At 41.0% G+C, this 17615-nt stretch overlaps 1 protein-coding gene across 5 annotated transcripts; it reads left to right on the plus strand.

Moving 5' to 3' along the window:
• The first annotated feature begins 776 nt into the window (after nucleotides 1-776).
• si:ch211-63p21.1 (uncharacterized) lies at nucleotides 777-16895 on the plus strand. Of its 5 annotated transcripts, none has more exons than XM_028564165.1 (7): nucleotides 777-812; nucleotides 11938-12042; nucleotides 12607-12696; nucleotides 12899-12973; nucleotides 14272-14342; nucleotides 14467-14638; nucleotides 15347-16895. In XM_028564165.1, the coding sequence occupies exons 2-7, from the start codon at nucleotides 11974-11976 to the stop codon at nucleotides 15557-15559; spliced, it is 690 nt and encodes a 229-aa protein (XP_028419966.1). In that variant the 5' UTR covers nucleotides 777-812; nucleotides 11938-11973; the 3' UTR covers nucleotides 15560-16895. The 5 variants fall into 5 exon arrangements, with proteins under 5 accessions (XP_028419966.1, XP_028419968.1, XP_028419967.1 ...); XM_028564167.1 differs by having other exon boundaries at nucleotides 787-812; nucleotides 11941-12042; XM_028564166.1 differs by lacking the exon at nucleotides 777-812 and adding an exon at nucleotides 3590-3796.
• The last annotated feature ends 720 nt before the right edge of the window (nucleotides 16896-17615 follow it).

Genomic DNA, 17615 nt, shown 5'->3' on the forward strand with positions numbered 1-17615 from the left:
AGGTTTGCCAGTCCGGCTACCGAATGACGACACACGTTTTGTGTAACTACTCGATTGATTTGAATAACACTCCCAATACATTAGACTGCTGCCCAAATAACGAGTGCTAGTAGGCTCGTTCGAGATGAACTGCGCCTCGCCTGTAAAGTAGACGAGAGCAGGCGGCAGCAACCGGGGGCGGTGACAAAAGTCCGCTCTCAAATCGGACAGTTTTCCAGCTGATTCCAGCAGCACTCAGGCTGAACAGGAAGTGACACAAACACTGTGGTTCGATTCCGATTTAATAAAATGTTATCAGACCCATATATCAGCTCCTACACAGTCTCCAGTTGATTTTATTATGACAGAGTAGCTGTCAAAATTCTCTACATGGGATCTGTTGCTGTTTTTAATTAACAACAGACTGTAGATGATCTGTAATCTGAACAGATTTAGTCTCTCTGACTTCTAAACATAACTATAAGCCTCACTACATGTGTTCTGTACAGAATAAGCTTTTAAATCAGACAAATCGCAGTTAAAATCCCTCCGATTCAAAATCAATAAAAAAGTTTACATAAAACGTCATCATGTTGAGTCGATTCTGAACCAATCAGCTGTTCGATCAGTTGAGAGGCCGGCGTTTCCCAGCATGCAGTGGGTCCACCTGCGTCCGCCTGGCTCTTGCAGTTGGTGAAAAGCAACTGCGCTACCTGCGTCTCAGAACTGCGGCCGCCTTGGTCTCGTGAAATTATCGTTGCCCATGTGTGCATGACGTCAGAGCAAGTCGGGATCAAGTTGGACACAAATCTAACCGGCATGCATTCAAGGGGGTAAGCTTCGCTTCAGAACTCGAGCCATCATGGTGCCATTTTGTTGCTAACTGGCCATCACCTCCTGTTAGCATTCCGCTGACCGCCATTTTTTTTTTACGTCACTTGACTGCGAATAACTTTACATCTGAAGCGTTTAAAGACTCTATTTGTCCGTTGTTTAGTTCCAAAGAAACACGACAATGTATAAAAGGCTCCATTACCTTGTACCTCACGTTATGGCTCCGTAGCAGACGTTTTTGTAAAAATAGGCTAACAATTGTGTCATAACCAAGTGACTTACTGTCGCATAGTAGAGGAATTACCGTATAGTACAGGAGAAGCTCGCAGGCAGTTTTGACTTACATGAGATGTTTAGGTTTAATTACTAATGTTAACTAGCATGTTAGTGATCAATAATTAGCCTGTGCCCATGTTATCTCCTTACATACACCTACAGTCTCCGTATCTGTAAGATTGGGAATGATTGAGATTTCTCTTGGCACAGCTACCAGAAGACTTACAACTTTCAGACACGTTGTTCACGTCACATTCTCTCAGTTGGAGGCTGCGCAGTAAAGCTGGCCATCACCGGAAAAGTGCTTCTAATAGCCTTCACTGGTCTCCGTCCAGAGCAACGGGGTCTATTGGTCCATTATATACTGTCTATGCATGCATTGGGCGGCGATCGCCGGTGATTGATTCTGCGCAGATCTGGCTCATCTCGAACGAGCCTAATGTCAGTACCCGATCCGTTCCAACTGCACAATCCGTTCTGCGCATGCGCAAGATGTTCGCACATGCGATGTGGTATGATGATTTACGACACTACCCGATCTGTTCCCACACTAGCCTCCACCGGGAAGCTAACGTTAGTTTAGCTAATAGCTAATTCGGGAGGACAGCTAGGTGATTATAGCGGTCTGCCGTTAGCCTCCACTGGGAAGCTAACGTTACTTTAACTAACAGTTCATTTGGCTAACCGCTAGATGATTGTAGCGGTCTGCCGTCCGTCAGCCTCCACAGTTAAGCTAACGTTAGTTTAGCTAACAGCTAATTCGGCTAACCGCTAGCTGAGACAGCATGCAAACTTTTAAAAGACCCTCAAAATAAAACTTCAAACAAACATATATAACAGCTGTTATGTCAGTTCTACTTTACTTGTGCTCATTTAAAATACAATCACTCAATACTTGTCTTTATTGTTACTGTAAAGTCTTAATTTTGCTGTAGCCTGCTTTTCCCATTATGTTTGACTTAACGTTATTGTAGACTGAATCTAGCTGTCCGTTCTGCCTGCACGATCCGTTCTGCGCATGCGTTATTTGTCGGCTAGCGGTTAGCCAAATTAGCTGTTAGCTAAACTAACGTTAGCATGGGTGGAGGCTACCTATATATGTCTATATATATGTATATGTGTCAGAACAGTGGAACAGATCGGGCAGCGATATTACGAATCCCACTATGGCCACGCCAATACCCGCCCTTCAATAGCATTCACACACTACTATTGGCCAGGCGTCCATGCTTACATGTACAGGTCCTATCCCCTGACCAATCCCCTAACCCTAACCTTAACCACTCGAGGAGAAATGCCTAACCCCAACCAATCGAGCTGCTTCGTAGGGCGTGCCTTGGCGTGGCCATAGTGGGATTCGTAATTTTGCGATCGGGCAGGTCGTAAAACGGTATTATCATCTGCGCATGCGCAGAACGGATTGTGCAGGTGGAACGGATCGGGTACTGACAGCTACCCTATTATTCGTCAGCTTTGAAAAGTTGATATCGATTCATTATTATTTTGTACACGTAGCTAAACCATGACAAAGAGCGAGATGTCCATGCGCTGGGTCCGAACACGTGCTTTAAAAATGAAATAGCAATAGTACGTGAATACAATGTAATGTAGCATAATGTACAATTATGAAGTGAAGGACAGCTATCAATAAAACAGATTTTTTTTTCATCATATTTTGAGGCTTTATTTTGGCAAAATGCAAGTGTTAATGCACTCCTGTTAATGTTTTCTTTTTAAATTAAGGGTGAGGCTATTTGCACCCCTGGTACAATTAACAGTGTATGCTATTTGCACCCCTGTGCATTTACAGTACCTTGGCATATATTTACACACAGTTATCTATACTAGGCCTACTCATGTATTACACCTTTCCATTAATTTACACTCACACACACACACGTTTGATTTATTTTTATTTTTTATTAAAACAAACTTTAATGCATCTTTACAACTTAAACGTGATTAATAATTGAATGGCATGTGAAATCTCATGCATCTGTCCATTTTCTTACTGCAAAACAACATTGTGCTGCAAAAATGTCACTTTTAACAACAATGTCATAAATAACAATTACAAACAATTTTGTTCAATCACACCAGTGGGTGAATGGCTTTTCAAAGTATATCAGCAGGGTCACCACTTCATTTTCCGTGAGATTGGACCTGAGATATAAACAGATGTGGGTTCAGTAGGCTATGACACATTCGATCAATAAAGAGAGAACAAAAATGGAGTGTATAAAGTACCTTGGATGTCAGCCATCCTCCTGCGGTTTCGTGGCAGAGTGACATCCAGTCTTTTGATGGACTCAGGTGTTCTCAGCACTTCCTCCAGCCTACACTGCTCCTCATTTTCCTGGTGGATCAACACATAACAGGTTAAAAAAAACAGTCAATAATTTTGTCCTGAATGGTGCTTCACTTTAAAAGCATCTGAGAAAAAAAAAAATAAAATAAAAAAACCTGTGTTGAAGTTTGTTGACGTTTCCTCCTGACTACGGGTGTGTTAGGACCTGGGCTTTCTGCTCCACTTTTCTGTCGTTCCCTCTCTCTCTGCAGGACGATGGCCTGCCGTGTGGTCCTGTACTCCAAAGAAAAGTTGCTGATGGTTTTACAGAAGTCTTCCACTTTGGTGTCTCTCACCATAGCTCGGGAGTAGCCCAGGAACAAGAGGAAAGAGTGGAACCTGAAGGACCAAAAATGAAAAGTAAAACCGAAAGATTTACTCCATAACTAAAACTTAACAACAATTAGGACAACTTTTGGCCTCACTCTTAAAAAATGTACAGGAAAAGACAACACGGTAGCAACAAGGGGTGATTCTAGGATCAGACCTTTAGGGGGGCTCAGCCCCTAATGAGAATGTGACACAGTCATACAGTAGTGCATGCAAAAGTGTTAACCCCCCCAGCTAAAGCTCTCTGAGCTAGCTACTGAACAACAACGTCAGCTAACGTTTTTTTAAAATTCTATTAACACTATGACGGAACTAAACCTGACACCTTATAAGTCACAGTAATAACGACCAATTTGACACAATGTTCTAACATTCAGCAATTTTAGTTGCTTAAGTTTCAATTTGGGTTCTAATCTGTGCCATTAAATTACCTACTTCTTCTTTGGGGACTACCAACGTATAACTTCACAACCGCACTCCTGCTCTCCCTCTGACAGATTAGATAGAGATTCAGCCAAAGGCGGGAGTCTGGCACAACCTCATCCGATTGGTCAAAACTACGTTTCTGAGATGGGGGCTGAGATGAAATTTAAGGGGGCTTGAGCCTCCTTAAATGGGTCTAAGATCGCCAATGGTAGCAACTGAACATGATGTTTGATGGCAATTTTACTTACAGCACCACATCAAGGAGCACTTAGCACCGAAAATATCAACAAAATGAAATAAGCCATGTCCTCGCACCTGTTTATAACCCGACGATGGACGGCTCTCAGGACCTTCAGCCGTTCCTCACATTCTTTTAAAATCTGTGGCAGCCGGTGACGAAGCGAGCCCTCTGGGGCCAAAGCCTCATTTCTTCCTCCTCTCCTCTTCTCCACCTTTCCTCCTTTCCTCTTCTCCTCTGCCTTGTCTAAAAGCTTTAGCTGCTCCCATGATGCTTTGCACAGGGCCTCTAGCTGGGTTAGGTTGGACTGGACTAGGGAGTAGTCGAACTGTAAAGAAGAGAAAGAGTTTGTGTATTTTGGAGTCGATTCACAACGGATTGTTACTTAGATTCATTTTGAATGAATTAACATAGTTTATTGTCTGTTTGAAATAGGATTACATTTTAGTCCCAGGTTTGACTTGGTTTGCATTCCTTTCATACCTGATCTTGAAAATGAGTTTGAATCAATCGTGATGTTTTTTTAAATCTATTTGTTCTAGCCTTCCCACCTACTCAGATGCAACATAACATACACACTTAGGAGAGTAACAAACACACACACACACACACAGTCCCAACTACGCACCTTGCCAGCTTTAGTAACCGCAGTGATGTCAGAGTAGAGGTCAGAGGATTGTGGGTAGAGCTGCAGCAGCAGCACACAGACGTGGTGCAGCAGGGGCTGGCGAGTGTGTGTATCCCTCACCTGGGACAGCTTCCCCAGGTAGCTCAGCTCAAAGCCACGGGCCTTGACATATTACAATGTATTGTGAGAATTTTGTGGGAAAGAAAAAAGTGCATTAAAGATAAAGATTGTGATCATTTACCTTACATCCATTGAGAAAGTTACCGATCGCTAACACCGTTGCGAGAATACATCTAAAGGTCTGGCTGGCTGCGAGCTGTTCCATGGCCAACTTCAGATGGAAGAGAGGTTCGGCAATTTCCTGTCATGAGGAAGGATGCATTTAGAGGACAATGTCATTTCATTCAATTCATTCAGAGTAGGTGAGCCAGCAAATCCATCTTTTATTTTTAGTCTGGTGAAATATTTGGTGAATGGAAATCATTACGGTAATGTATTTGTGCTGCATGCCTATAGGGTTTACTTGTCAATCAAACGGTAGATTTTTTGATGATGTAGCTTGTGTAGGTGGCACCATGGTACTACCATGATGGTAGTCACATGCTAGTCCCGCATTGCGAGATCTACCTCCACACACATTACAAGGAGGGGGAAAAGAAAATGCTCTGGGTTGTTTGCATTTCTTTAAACCAATCACAATCGTCTTTGGGCAACGCTAAGTTCTGGACGCAGCGACGGTGGCTCTGCTTCTTTGTAAATCTTTACAATCATTCCCCGAAAGAACCAAGCAGGCCTGCCTTGTTGCACAATCCAAATTTTCTTCCAAAGGTGCCTTTTTCAGCGTGTAGCTTGCTAGCTCGAAGTTTGTTGTTGTTTCCCAAAGAGAACGGAGTTAGACAGCCGGATGTTCTGGAAATTATCCTGGAAATGAATTGTCGTTGATCCAGACTACACTCATGCTAACTACATTTTCAAATGCAAATGAAGCAGTTTCTATGTGAAGTGTGTAGATTCATCTTTACCAAATACATTTTCAGTGGCAAGTTGATTTCACTTTAACTTACCCTTTCTAAGGAATCGTAGTCCAGAGCAAAGGCCCAGAGCTGAAGCCTGGAGTTAAGATGTGGGATTTCCCCCAGCGTGAGCAGGCAGAGCTCGGCTGTGGCCAGAGGGGAGTGGGGGTTCTGGGCCTTGGCCTCCTTGATCAAACCCAGTTCCTCTTCTGTTGGGATCAGTGCTTTAAGCCGCTGTTTTAGAAGAGAATGTGGAAAAAGATGAACTCATACTGCACTATCCACCCTATCCAACAAAGGCAAACATTCAATGTTAAGCAAATGAAATGCTGAGGACTTGACCTCTGCTGTACCTGAACGTCCTCTCTGTCCAGCACACTGCTGTCCATGCTGTAGATAGCAGGGGGGAGGAGGCGGGGAGGGGGCAGGCTGCTCAGGGCGATGGTTATGATGTTACTCCGCTTCATCCCCAACACTGAGACTGACGGCTGCTTCTGTGGAGGGATACAAAGAAGGATATGAGACAGTTTAATAAAATTACTATAAGGATTTCTCTAAGTGCATTTTAGGGTTGAATTTATCATAATAATAATTTGAAAATTTGTCAAAAATGTAAATAACATTTCTCATTATGAGAAATCATAATCATCATATTTTATTTAATGAACATTTAAAAAAAAAAATTGTCACAATTCCCCAAGAGTTTACATGTTAAGAAAAACTGACATAGATTGATCTAGTCTCGCATTGCCAGACCTTCCTCTACAGTGCTGGGATGGGAGAAAAACGCGCTCTGGTTAATTGGCATTTCTTTAAACCAATCACAATTGTCCTGGTCGGTGCTAAGCCCCAGACACAATGACGTTGCCTCTGCAAAATAGCCTCGGAAGGAATTTGTTTTGGTGGAACTTGCTCGTTCAAAAGTAGTTTTAGTTGTGCAACAGAAAACTCAGATTGGACAGATAGTCTAGCTAGCTGTCTGGATTTACCCAGCAGAGATCTGAGGAGCAGTTAACCATAGTCCTCATAAATCCACCAGAGTTTAAAATGCCATCACAAAGAAAGCGGAAGATGAGGGTAATGCGGCTGAAAATGAGGGACATCCGGCGGATCTTCCGGCGGGACCGGAGCAATCCCCTAAATGAATCACTGTCAATTTATAGATAGGATTAACCTAATGGGGTAAAAATTACAGTTGCTTCATACATCTGTATGGCATCATCCTGCCTTATTGGTCTTACCTGCCTCCCAGAAGCCACATTAAAACTTGTGCTACTGCCCTTAGATTTAAACAGGTACTCCAGTCGGTTTGTGTCCAAATGGACTGGCTCAAGTCCGGCCCATATAGTCTGAGTCCCGAAGCGGGTCATCCTGGGAAGGGGAGCTAAACTCTGCAGTTCCCTCCAGTGGAGCTTCAAGGTGCGGCATTTGATGGCTGCACCTTTATGGGAGGCAGAGGGCAAAGGTGATGCAAGCGGAGGAGGGGGAGGAAGAGGAGGGGGGGCCGGAGGGGCTCGGAGACACGGCGACGATTCATTGGTTGAATGAGTTCCCTCGTCCTCTGTACTGTCTTCCTCGTCCCACAGGTCTGAGAAATCCAAGGTGTTGAGGCAAAGACGCGCAGCTGGTTTTAGGAATGAATTCCAGGATTGGTCAAAATCCCAAGTCAGGGGGTTATCCTTGGTTTGGTCCGATTCCTTCATTGGTCTTTCAGAGTTGACTGAAAAAAAGGTTCTGTTGATATTTAGTAGCATTACCTTAACAAACCAGGTTATAATTTCTGCTCTGTGTTTGAGAAAAAAGATGCTCCTTCCTCATTTTAGATAAAAACGTTTTTTTGGTTCAGACCAGATTTAGTGCATTTGCTTTGTCCTTATGTTCCACACAGCAGCTAAACTTGATCCCTTCCTTGTCTCTTCTCACTGTGCAGTCTGCAAACCCCTCAGACACTGTGTATGAAATGCATCTGAATGTCTGTGATGCTCAACCTCAAATGTCGACCACAGAAGCGCATAACTCACACAACCAAATCCCAATCTTCGAACCACCTTTGGGTGTTCTCACAGCACCATAACCTGCAATTGCCTCGGGTGCGGTGTTTGTCCATCAAATCTAAAAGTGACTAGCCGAGTCTGATGCTTTGATCCGAATGTCCACTGTGACCTCAGTCAAAGACATAAGAATTCAAGTGAGTTCTGACAGGCTGTGTTTAGTCCTGCATCCAATTCTGATGAGAAAATCCAAAGAACGCCTTTCTGAAGCGCTTCCAGAATATCCAAATGATGTGATTCTGCAGCTATCCCTTGACTTTCATCTCTCTCTCTTTGATTCTCTTTCTGTAAGTGGCAGCGAGTGAGAAAACAGAAAGAGAGAGAGGAGCATTGGTCCGTTAGTGCATCCCTCTTGCTTTATTTGAGTTGCACCCTTTCCCTTAATTTCCTTATCGAGCCTGCATCTCCTGTTTGTATTGCTACTTGTGTATACACAAACTTCTCTATCTGCCTCTGAAGATCTGTTACTTCCCTCCCCTTCTGCCTCCCCTTCTCCCCCGTGAATGCATAAAAGAGCACGATTGACCAAATGTTGGCATGCATCCCTTTTTTAGTTACGTGCAACTTTGGGGATGATACATCGGCATACATTAACGCAACCATCAAAGCTGCCTTGATAAGACAAGGTGTAACGTTTTTAGTGCATCTGTTGACACACATGGTCCTAAATAGGTTATTATGCAGCAGAGTGCTGATGGACAGCAGTGCCAAAAAAGGAAGAAATATTCCTCAGCAAACATTAGCCTGCAGTTCAGCAATTGCAATAGCATCACAGCATAACTGGGTGAAACAAATTATAATCAAAAACATTGTAAGAAAGCGTCTGCTGAATCCCATACAGTATACAGTTATGTTCACAAGGGTCATTTGCATGGTCGACATGCGGCCATAATGAGGATCCCTCCCTCGGCCATTAGGTTCCCCCTAATTATGCTTTATCTCGTTCAGTTGCCCCGGTGTCTAGAGTCGGCAGTAGGCCTCATGGGACATTTAGGCCAAAATGAGCTCTATTTGGAAAGCTTAAGCTCTTTTTAACATGTATGTATTTAGTAAAGTGTTTCAAGCCTGCTACAGAAGAGGATTTAGAAAGTAAATGCTCTTTTTCAGCATATTGTTTGTGTTATTTAGGGTTTTGTAACTGACTAATCTACTGAATAATGATAATTAATATGTGTTCCATTGGATTTGACCAAGATCCACTTACTAGACACCACCATATCAACTGTTCTACTGTAGCTGGACAGTATTTTAGTGATGATGATGTGGCGCAGTTACTGAAACAGACAGATTCCCCATGGGGACAGACATTTCCGGGTGATTTTCTTTGATCAAACTGGCCTGGGACTTTCTCTGTGTGTCTGTGTGGCAGTAGCTGTCTATAAATGTGTGCATCTCTTTTCATCTGTTTCTCTGTCTGTCCCATCATAATAACCACTGAATGTCGCTTAACTCTCTCAAGGCCTTCACAGCACAAGATAAAGATCAGAGCAAAAATGACAATGGAATTACTCCCAGTTTGCTTTGGGAATATTAAGTGTTTTTAAGTTGTGTGGGCCAGGAACTAGAGCTTGGATTCTGTCACGTAAAGGTCATTTTGAACTGGGACATGCATATTCATGAATCCTATTAAATAAAATGGATTTTACACTGGATTTTTTGTATGGTAATATAGATGATGACTTAACATTATTATGATGTCTGTGAGCCAACAAGTTCTCGAATTTATTGCAAAAATGTAGCTGAGTTATGCTTTCAGCGAGATCTAATTTAAACCACGCAATACACACCTTTTAATGTGCACCATTTTTCTCCAAGCAACTAAACGTCTCATTTTCCTGAAAGACAATACCATACCGATGTGCCACACAGTACTGCTATGCTGCATAGTTGCAACAATGCAGTGGAGGTTGTGAGCGGTGAAGGTATGTACGTTGGCTCCCTCCTTCGGACCAGATGATTGGTGGGTTCACAAAACCACTTTCAGATTATGATCTAGGGGCGAGAACCCAGCCAGAGGTAGAAGAAGACCAAAAACAAGTTTAGCTTTTCTGAAAGTAGGCTATGCAAGGCTGGATAACCAATTGTAGGAGAAATGTTATGAACATGCACCACTAAAACACAGAATCAAAAACATGATATGCTCCTAAAGGTCCTGAACGCAGCTCAGTTTTGTCATGGGACCACATAACTGATCAATCCACTGGTATGATGGCAATGGTAACCTATGATTTATATTTGTTGCTGTTTGCCTATAGGGTCAACTGTAGTTCACTTGCATTTATGTTTGCCTATGGATTTATAGAAATATATATATATATATATATATGCATGTATTTTATGTTTATGGCTTAATATTGGATTTGGACACACAAATGATAATTAAATGCAGTGCTTTATTCTCTAAAATACATTTTCACAGCATATATATATATATATATATATATATATATATATATATATATATATATATATATATATATATATATATATATATATATATATATATATATATATATATATATATATATATATATATATATATATATATATATATATATATATATATATATATATATATATATATATATATATATATATATATATATATATATATATATATATATATGCTGTGAAAATGTATTTTAGAGAATAAACATAAAATACATGCATAGCAATAGGCCTGATTGCATGCATATTTTAACAAACAAACAAACAAACAGTATATTGAAACCCCTACCTGTTTGACTTAAATACTGACTTATTTCGAAAGTCCCGAACGGAAGTCCCTCCTGCCGTTTTCCGCGCTCCCGCGTTGCTTTGGGAACATCCCGGTGAGCGCGCGTTTGCCGGACTGTAGCTGCCTGTCATCGTTTGGGCTGACATCACACAGAGGATTTGCTACAATGTCAAACATTTACAAGCAGCGCGAGCTCATGGCTTCCCCGCGTCACGATGAGAAGCATCGCCGCGTTCTCCTCCTCATCCTCTAAATACAGATACAGAACTCCATTCACTTTTTGTATGGGTTTATTTCATGTTCTTGGACAGGATGCGATAAAGGTAAAATGGGTTACTCTGTTCTATTTTATTGTCGCTTAGAATTCAGAGTTGTTTGTATGTGCGTATAATAATAAATGTGGCATGTGTCTTTGAATATCACTAAAAGACATTATCTCTTAATGTTGACAGCGTCTTTTCCCCTCAGCATCTTTATCTGAAAAGTTGTCAGCCTCTAACATTGAATGTCGTAGGTTATTACGTAATGGGAGTGCGGACACTGCTGAGCAGATGTTACTGTGAGGTTGCTTGCGTAAAGACAGCATCATCTGTAGACTATACTAGCCCTAAGTTAAAAAAGTAAAAACAATTCTAATTTCTTCACTTTAGAGAAAAGGAAATTGAAAATGTGCACCATTATCATTGGCTCAGCCATATGGGAATTGCAAGATTATCAGTCCTATATTACCAGTGAAACTATACTGTAGCCTATATAAATATTTATCAATCAAAAATAAAGCCATTGCTCAAGATTCATGAACCTGGTACCAATTAGAAAAAATTTGAATTTGCTTCATATTATTAATTGGGACAACACAATTTTGTAAAACGATGTAATCATGATGTGATTTCAACAGTGATATTGAATATTGTATCCTTTCTATCACATTTTTTTTGAACTAAAACGTTCATAATGTTTGTAAAACAAACAACAAGCCTCCCAAACCTCAAATCTTCAATTTCCAGGAGGTAAAACTTCCACAAAAAAACTTGATTAATGTTACTGAGCTACGTTCTCTGCTGTTTATGTGCCGCAGCAGGTCTATGTGAGTGTGTGAGCCAGGTCGGAGGTCATGCTGCAGAGGGAATCTGACTCCCACAGCCTCTTTTCCTCCGGAGAGACGTCTGAGAATGACTGTGAGGTGAGGTCATTTATTCAGACCATGTTACCTCCTGCATACTTTGAGAACTTGTATTATGATATAAAAGCAGGCTTAGAATCACATCTGGCGGTAATTGACACAAAGCTACATTTTAACATGAAATACAAGTAATCTAATGATGATACAATAAACGGGCAATTTATTACCATGTATTTGATAATTGCTCTGATGTTCTCTGGCTGAATCACATGGATTCATCAGCCTTCATATCTCAAATTGTTGGCAGTGCCAGTTAACTCCTCCACTTTTGAGCTGTTTAAAATGTAAGTGGGCGGACAAGGTTAAAAGCCAGAAATCGCATCACTGAGCAAACGAGAGGGATGCATGAAATAAACACTTTTGCTGATATGCGATAATATCTTCATGTTCTTACATGATATTGATGCCGTCGTACTGTACATTATATAAGTTTGTGTCCACCAAGGCGCCACTATTGTCCTTTAACTTACTTTGTTAATATGCTGCTGGCTAACGATAAAAAGGGACAAGAAGCTTCACATAAGTCAACAGTTTATGCTCTCTGTCTTTGTCTCTCTGTCTCAGATGGGGGCGAGTTGTGGAGAGGTAAATGTAGCGTGTCTGTGCGAGGCCAGTCCCTGTACACTTTACTCAGAAGCCCACACGCCTACGCCGGTGAGTGCTCAGGCTTCCCACTAAAGTGTCTGTGGCCGTGGCTCAGTGTTTCTTCATCTGTAATCGTGCTCTAATTACATACCTTTAATGTCCTGCTGACCTGTCTCTCTGTCTGCTGCTGTGTCTGTGTATTCATTACAGTAGGTTTTAAAGGAACTGTCCATAATGTTGTCAGATTATTCAACTTTCTGTTCTCATGCAGGAAACACTGCTGTGTGAGCACTGTGGAAAAAACAGGTTAATGATAACCAGGTACTCTGAGGGATACGGCACAGAGGTAATGTGTGACTTGTGTTTCTTCGTGACAGGTGTGTGTGTGTGAGTCCAACTAAATATTTCAGACGCTTGACTAGAGTCTGATCTGCAAGTGTCTTTAGATATAAATTTATTGTAGCGGGCAGCTGTGGTTTTGCACGCCTATTTCAAGGTTGCAGCATGTAATGCATACGTGACTAATACCAAGGTCCATTACACAAAGGTCAAAACCAAAAAAGATATTGTGATGATGGAGTAATGACATCATTTATGTTCCAGGTCACAATAAAACCTTAGAAGACACAACATTATACATAGAAGCCATATGACTTGAAATAGAACTGGTAGGAGAGGAGGCTTTAGATGTGTTTCCACTGTTTTATTTCAAAGAATAGTTCAACATTTTGGGATATGCACTGGTTCAAGAGTTAGACAAAAAAAAAAAAAAAACAATGCAACTCTAACTGTGAAATACAAAGCTACAGCCAGGAGACTGCTAGCCACACAATCCCCTGTAAAACCACAATGTGTTGTTTACTTTGGTTTTAATGCAGATTAAACAGAGGAGATATAAAGTGTTAATTTGTGAGAGGTGTTGGTAGGCAGATTTTTTTTACCTTCTGATAGAGCCAGGCTAGCTGTTTCCCCTTGTTTCCAGTATTTGTGCTAAGCTAAGCTAACAGTTTTCTGGGAGCAGCTAAAAAAAGAAAAAAAGGGAAAAAGCATATTTGCCAAAATGTCAAACTACTCCTTTAATCGTCTAAATTATAAGGGAATAATGTACGCTTAATATATTTCCCTGAAGTATTTCCATAAACAAAAAATTAACAGTTATAGTATGCAATGCTTTGGCAGATATGAAATTACTGTTATTCTATAATACACCCGTCCATATAGCTGGGCATCATTGATAAACTATATATATATATATATATATATATATATATAAACATTAAGGCTGGCAATCTATAAAAAAATTTAATCAAGTTTATCACAGTCATAGGATGTGAGTCTTTGTATTTGCCTGTGAGCTCTTAAAGTAAAATCAGTAGGAAGCAACCACCAGAATAGGTCTTTCTATATTAGTCATGTAGGTGTCAGCTGAATTATGCATAATAATAAAGGTGTTCATAAAGTGACGCATGAGAACACGCACCCAGACAAATGCCATCATCAAGTGTTGCTTTTGGTTTACAAATAGTCATGGACGGGGATGATTCACTGGGGCTCATCTGTGTTTTATCCAACAACTACAAAGATACAAGATACATTACATATACTGTATATTTTATGTCTTTAATATGTTTCATTCATCTACAGGAGGAGTGTGTAATGTCTGACCCTCAGGGGGAGAGTGATGCAGATGCTGATATAGAGGATACAGATTGCAGGTGTGATGTGCATAAACACTTTCACACACACACACACACACACACACACACACACACACACACACACACACACACACACACTCACAGGATCTCTGACCTTGTGCCTTCAACCTGATTGGTTAAGACTCCAGGAGCCAGGTTCTCTCCAGCGAATCAGCTCGCGGAGACGTAAGCGGCCGCGGGTGGCGCGGCAAGACACCACAGAGAGCGAGGACGACGGTGGGCAGAGCCATAGATCACACCGCTGGAACCTCAGGCTCAGTCCTGACCGACCACACAGCAGGACCATACTGGAGGTAGAAAACTAAAAAAGGCAACTGCAATATATTTGAGCTTTGATTGTGACACTTGAAGGACTCAAGAGTCAACACTAGTATCTGACTAACTTACCTGCGGTTTTGAAAAGGTTACGCTAAACCGAACTTTAGCTGTGGCTAAGTTGAACTTGACTGTTCCGTCAAAACGAACACAGGTTTAGATTGACCACAGCTTAAAGATGTTGTAGGTATGAATGTGAAGATCCAGGACTTAGTTAAAACATTTGAACATCGACAACTTCAGTCCCTCCCCCCCTTTCCACTAAAGCCCAAACCGGTCTTCTAAACCCCTCCCCCCACAAGGGAGAATGAATGCGTGTGCATTAGCAGTGATTGACACGCAGTTAGAACCCCCCCCCTGGCCCTGATTGGTGCATCTGAACATGGAGCGGTGGATTTTTGCAAATCGCACTACAGGCTGTAGGTGGTGCTTCATGTAGTTCTACTCGAACACAGGGTCAGTTTCAGCAAATATGACAGAAAGTTAGTTTTATAAGTTTTATAATACCTACCTTAGTTTTATAAGTTTTATAATACCTTTAACTGCCGGTGAACCGAATGTATTAAGAAATAACCAAAAATAAATTTTTATCAGCGCACACTTTAAAATGTGCAAATGTACATCATATCATAGATTATTTTGTCCATACAATAACAACTCTCCCCTCTTTCTTCTTTGTCTTCCAGGAGAGCATATCACAGGTCAGGCCACTGGTCATCTGCCGGCCAAACGTCGAGAGGCAAAAGAGTCCGGTCGAGCTGCCCAGAGGTTCCAAACGCTTGATGTGTCTGTGGCCATCTTCCCTCTCCCTCCCTCTCATCCTCCTCCTCTTGCTGCCCCTCTCCCTCTCCCTCGTCATTGTTATTGTGTCCTTCCTTCTACCCTGGGCCAGCGCTTGACCCAACATTTCTGTTCCAAGAGAATAGTTTCATTACAAAAAGTTCCACCAACTCCGACAATGAAATGGATAGCACAAAATGGAAGCAAAAATATGGTGCTTTACACAGGTTAGTAACTTCAAGTTGTTTAATAGATGTGACCCTCCATATTTCAGAGTGATGTTCTTTTTCCTGCCAGAAAATACAGATTTTAAACATCTTGACTCTTGGGGACAGTTGGCCTTTTGGCTTCATTAAAACCAGAAAGTGCACAGGTTCAAAATACTTTGATTCTGCACCTGTTAAAGCCACTCTCTGTACATTTACATCCAGATTCTGTTCACGATAAAAAATAAATAAACTCAGTGCTTGCTTTTGCCTCATGAAATCTCACCCTCCGTCACATTCTCACCCCCTCGTTTGTAAAAATAGACCTCTCGTCTCGCTCCTCATTCTAATGAGCCACCGCAGTCATACGTGGCGGAAAGGTTTCAGACCTGCACAGATACATTCGAAAAAGAAATATAATGGGCTCAATAGGAAAATACGAAAAAGATGATGCTGCTGAACTATGCAATTCTTCTGTTCCTACCGCGGCATCTTAGCCGCTGTCAAAAGAAGTCTACTATTTCTTTGGCACTGTCATCACCTTCTTGGTCCCTTTCCTTTTCTCTTTGGAATACAGGGAGTTATGGTTCTATAATAGAGCATGACCCAATTTACAAAGCAATAGCAGGAGAGTTCTGATATAGCTCATTATCTGCAGTACATCTGCTGGTTTAATGAGTGGATTACATTTATTTTACTTGTTGCAGCATTATTTAAAAACAGGTGGATCCACCTTCTTCTTCTGCACTTGTGTATGTTTTTAGTCAAATAAGCTGACCTCACAATAAAATGAAATGGAACTTAATTATGTTAAAGCAATTTAAACACTTAAAACACAGTCTTACAGTTTATTACTATTATGTTTAATAATATTTACGTTATATATATGAATCATTCAAGTAGAGAAGTAAGCTTGACAATCAGTCACGCTACTTATTCCATGTGGAAATAATTGGAAAAAGCCGTGGCTTTTCTGTACTGTATGTTCAATGTTACATTGTTTTTGTATGGTTTTTAAAGTTGTGATTATTATTTTTTTTCACATCACACTGGAGTTGCATCCTTGTAGAGAGATATTTGTTGATATATGTGATCAGCTTGTACTGTATGAAATCATTTGGTTCATGCTTTTATCTTCCAGCCTGTGTATTGCCTGTCTTACATTTTATCTCCATGTGTGTTCACCTCTGTGTTTTATTGGGCCATAGAAGTTCAATAAAACTAGATTGTATTTTGACAAAAAAAGTGATGGGCTATGTGTGGGTCTATTTCTTAGCCGGGCACAGTGACTTTTTGGAGTCTGTGCTGGTTGCCTGGCAACATCATGGTGCATCAACCTGGACATAACACCACTACTTGTTCAGTTTTTGTACGGATTAAAAAAACAACATAAAGTGGTAACTAGGGAGTTTTATGTTTTGTTCACACTAGTGGCAAAATTCGCTTTGTGTCACGTTACTCGCACAAGTTGAAATATTGCAACAAATATTTCAAACAAAATTTCAACAAATATTTCTTTTTTTTTTTTTTTTTTTACATTGGCTTTCATTTAAGAATAAAAGTGTTCACACAGCTTTAAAAAAAAAAATAGGAGTGAAGGTTTTAAAAAGTGAAAACAATGCGGGATCTACTTCTGCTGCTATTAAGAAGAAAGAGGAGCTTGGCCTCTTGTCCCAGCAGTGTTTGCTGCTCTCGAGGAAAGGGCCTGAGGGGGAGGGTCCCATAACAAGGTTAGCGCTCTTCACTCCTCCTCTAACTGTGTGCGTTGTCATGGTAACAATCAGGACTGCACAGGAAACAGACTTTTCATAAGTAGATTGTGAGCTGCTGCCCAGAGCGAAACACTCACTGCTGTAAATACTGCAACATCTGCACATCTGCTGTGTTACCAAATCAGAAACATAGTGGTAAACAAACATATTTATACTTTGTTAATGACATTCCAGAATACTTCAGACTGAATGAAATG

The sequence above is a fragment of the Perca flavescens genome, chromosome 19 (genome assembly GCF_004354835.1).
Source record: "Perca flavescens isolate YP-PL-M2 chromosome 19, PFLA_1.0, whole genome shotgun sequence".
Classification (NCBI taxonomy): Eukaryota; Metazoa; Chordata; class Actinopteri; order Perciformes; family Percidae; genus Perca; species Perca flavescens.